This window comes from Oratosquilla oratoria, chromosome 6, assembly GCF_046742065.1.
Source record: "Oratosquilla oratoria isolate Oo_2021 chromosome 6, ASM4674206v1, whole genome shotgun sequence".
NCBI lineage: Eukaryota > Metazoa > Arthropoda > Malacostraca > Stomatopoda > Squillidae > Oratosquilla > Oratosquilla oratoria.
Genome location: NC_134782.1, coordinates 3,958,408 through 3,961,850, shown reverse-complemented (window position 1 = coordinate 3,961,850; position 3,443 = coordinate 3,958,408). Strand labels below are relative to the sequence as shown.

Below are 3,443 nucleotides of genomic sequence, written 5' to 3'. Positions count from 1 at the left end.
TGGAGCTAGAGCAGCGTTTCCCAACCTTTTTTTGGCTGTGACCCTAAATCCACTCTTAGCCTGGAGCCGCGACCCTAATTGTAATACTAAATTCAACCATTTCATGTTATATTTCTACGTACTTGCATAATGTTTATAAACTTTTGTTTTTATAGTTCAGTTTATATTTACTAGCACAATGAATTTAAATACATTTGAAACTTGAATGAAAAAAAGTTAAAAAAGAAAGGAAACTTTATTTCATATCCGTTTACACACAAAAAATATGTTTTTCCTCTGTGGTTAGCAATATTTTTATACCTTGTTGATGATAAATGTAACTGATTCACAAGATTAATATAATGAATTACATAAAAAGGTCTCTTGTGTAAGAACCAAATGATATACTTGAGGAATTAGCAGTAACCACACTAAAGAAAAAAACAACAAATTACAAAATTTCCTAAATTTTCTTAGTGGCTACCTTGAAACTGTTTCAGTTTGTGGATGAGGTTCTCAAATCTGGGCTTTACATTCATTGCTAGAGCACACCACAAGTCATGCTGAGAATCCAGCTGGTTTCTTGTTTTAGTCTTAATCGTAACAAGACTTGAAAACCCTTGTTCACAGAGATATGTTGTTGGAAAAGGGAGACGAGCTTTTTTAGCCTCCCGAGTCAGAATGGGCTTATCCTTGAGTTGAGTCCTAAATTTTGAACATTGGAGGTTTTCAAAGCGTTGCTTCTGCACTTGATTTCCCTGAAGGTCTATAAGTTCTTCTTGAAATCCTGGAATATCTTCTCCAACCTCTGTGACATTCACAGTGAAAGCATTCCTTATCCAGCTATGCTTTTTCAAGTCAACATTTTCAGGAATATACCTGTCCATTTCTTCCTGAAGATTCCTCAGATGATCTTCGACAATATTTCTGATATCAGGCAGGAATATATCTGATGAATCTTCCAACATTGCACTTAGTTCTGGAAAAGCTGCAATTTTTCCTTTGGCCAACTTTTCTCTCCAGAGAGCAAGCTTTTTCTTGAAGGGGACGATTTTTTTTGCCAATATCCACCATGGTGTGATTTCGACCCTGCATGTCTAAATTGAGTTCATTCAGATGCGTGACGATGTCACTTAAATAAGCAAGCTTTGCTAGCCAAGCAGCATCCTTAAAGCAGTCTGCTAGTGTATGGCGTTTTTCACAGAGAAAGATTTCAATTTCAGATTTTAGCTCAAGAAATCTTTCCTCGAGATAGCCAACGGACATCAGAATGGAACAACAAGTCTTTGTAATGCGATCCCATCTCTTCACACATTTTATGGAAAATGTGTGAATTTAGAGCTCTGGCTTTGATAAAGTTCACTATTTGTATAGCATCACTTAGAACTGCATGGAGGTCTGGTTGCAGACGACGCGAAGCAAGGTTCTCTCGGTGCAACAGACAATGAATTATGATGACATCAGGGTTCTCAGTTTTAATGTGAGTAACAAAACCCACACGACTTCCTATCATTAAAGGAGTTCCATCTGTGCACATGGCCAAGCAGTTTTTCCAGTCTAGATCATATTTATTGAGAAACATTATGAAATATGTCTTCCCCAGTGGTGGTACTTGACAGCGCATTACAGAAGAGAAATTCCTCCAAAATGTCATTTTCTCCGCTGTACCTTACAAAAACCATCAATTCAGGATCACCTGCAATGTCCACTGACTCATCAATTTGCAGAGAAAAGTGCCCTGTTTTTTCAGTGCCAAAATTAGCCGAGATAAAATATCTTCTGAAATAAGATCAATCCTACGTTTAATGGTATTGTCAGAGAGTGGTACTGATTCAAGTTTCTTGGCAATGTCTGTTGCACCAAGAGTTTTCACCACTGCCATTGCTGCTGGTTTCACCAGCTCCTCTCCAATGTTATGAGGCTTTTTAGATTTTGCTATCATCCATGCCACCTCAAAGGACGCCAAAGAAGCCTTCTCCAGTGAAAAAAACGAACTTGAGGGATTATCAATCCGACTTCGTTTAATTTGTTCTTCTTTGTCTTTCCAGTAACTCAGTGGTTTTTCAACAAATTTTGGATGGACTGTTTGCAAATGACGTTTCAACTTATTTTCCTTCATAGATTCACAGGCAAGGACTTGCAGGCACTAGAGACACTGAGGACGTACGTTCCCGGATCGTTCTCTCATCTCAGTGAATCCAAATTTTAAGAACTCGGGCTTGTACACCAACTGTGTTTTAGGCCATTTTTTCAAGATAAAAGTCAGACCTGGAAAGAAGAAATAAGCAAGTGTTACTAATACATACAAACACTTCTAAATAATAAAACAGTATGTGCACTAATACAGACACTCAACACACCGATACTCAACGTTACACTTCTCTCCACGAAAAAAAAAAACTGCTCCCCAACAGTTAATATCAAACTATCTATCCTTCATTACGCTATCAAATCAACAAATCATCAAACTATCTATCCTTCATTACGCTATCAAATCAACAAATCATCAAATCAACAATAGCTATATTCAACAACAGTAATTTCACACATACAGATATAAGCAAAGAGGGCGATGGAAGGAAGGCATTTACGAGTTATTAAAAAAAAGTACGATGCATGCAATGCTTACTTTTTCTGGAGAAGTAACGTTCTTTCACTGCTGCAGCGTCACACGTGAATGACTGCTCACTCAGGCGGATGCAGACTGTTCGGCGGCCAATACACATATTGTATATGAAAGCTACTCACTCGTACTATGGGCGGAATTCCACGAGTATAGGCGTTTTATGACCGCTTCTCGTTTTGTTACTATGTGATCAGTAGAATCTTTACTTAGTCTTACTAAAGTAAACTTAGTAAAGCAAATCCGTTACATTAATCATAATCTAAATGTCACAATATGTGAATTATTAACATATTTTTGTAAAACCACCCTCGCGACCCTAGTTTGGGTCGCGAACCTGGGGTTGGGAACCACTGAGCTAGAGGGATGTGATGGCAATGTTTCCCCTGTAGCAAAAAGAAAAATGCATTCACAGCGCTCTGATACCATGAGAACACTATTATTTGTACGAAATATTCAAAACATCATCGATGAGAACCCCGGAAGATCAATGAGGTCCATCGCCAAAGAACTCCAGGTATCAGAGTGGACTACAAGTCTTATGTAATGAGGAAAGGCTAATTCATATCAGCGAAGACACAGGAAAACCGTCTAATGCGTTCAAAACGGTTGTTGAACAAAGTGAAAAATCCCCACGAACATGACATGCTTTGGTTTTTCTCTGACGAAAAACACTGACCAAGATCAGAAAACAAACAGACGGAATGACATGTCACTATGTGCATCTCCTTCTGAAATACCCAGGGTGATGCACACTACATATCCAGCTACTGTGATGGTTTTAGGAGTTGCAAGAAGTGAAGGTCATGTCACGCCACCTTACATTTTCCAACAAGGTCTT

At 38.4% G+C, this 3,443-nt stretch overlaps 1 protein-coding gene across 1 annotated transcript; it reads right to left on the bottom strand.

Annotated features, from left to right (window-relative positions):
- Window positions 1-452: 452 nt before the first annotated feature.
- On the bottom strand, window positions 453-2,705 carry LOC143025909 (protein FAM200A-like). Its single transcript, XM_076185889.1, has 5 exons — window positions 2,609-2,705; window positions 2,147-2,247; window positions 1,780-1,951; window positions 1,343-1,536; window positions 453-1,016 (listed from the first exon to the last, which is right to left on the bottom strand). Exons 1-5 carry the CDS (start codon window positions 2,703-2,705, stop codon window positions 453-455), a joined length of 1,128 nt encoding a protein of 375 aa, XP_076042004.1.
- Window positions 2,706-3,443: the final 738 nt, after the last annotated feature.

Excerpts from the sequence above, each read along its gene's own strand:
- LOC143025909 (XM_076185889.1), bottom strand. The coding sequence starts at position 2,705 with ATGTGTATTGGCCGCCGAACAGTCTGCATCCGCCTGAGTGAGCAGTCA. Across the intron at positions 1,952-2,146 it reads TGAGAGAACGATCCGGGAAC|GCTTCTTTGGCGTCCTTTGA; the intron begins GTACGTCCTCAG and ends TCACTGGAGAAG. Across the intron at positions 1,537-1,779 it reads CTCTGACAATACCATTAAAC|ACTGGAAAAACTGCTTGGCC; the intron begins GTAGGATTGATC and ends AATATGATCTAG.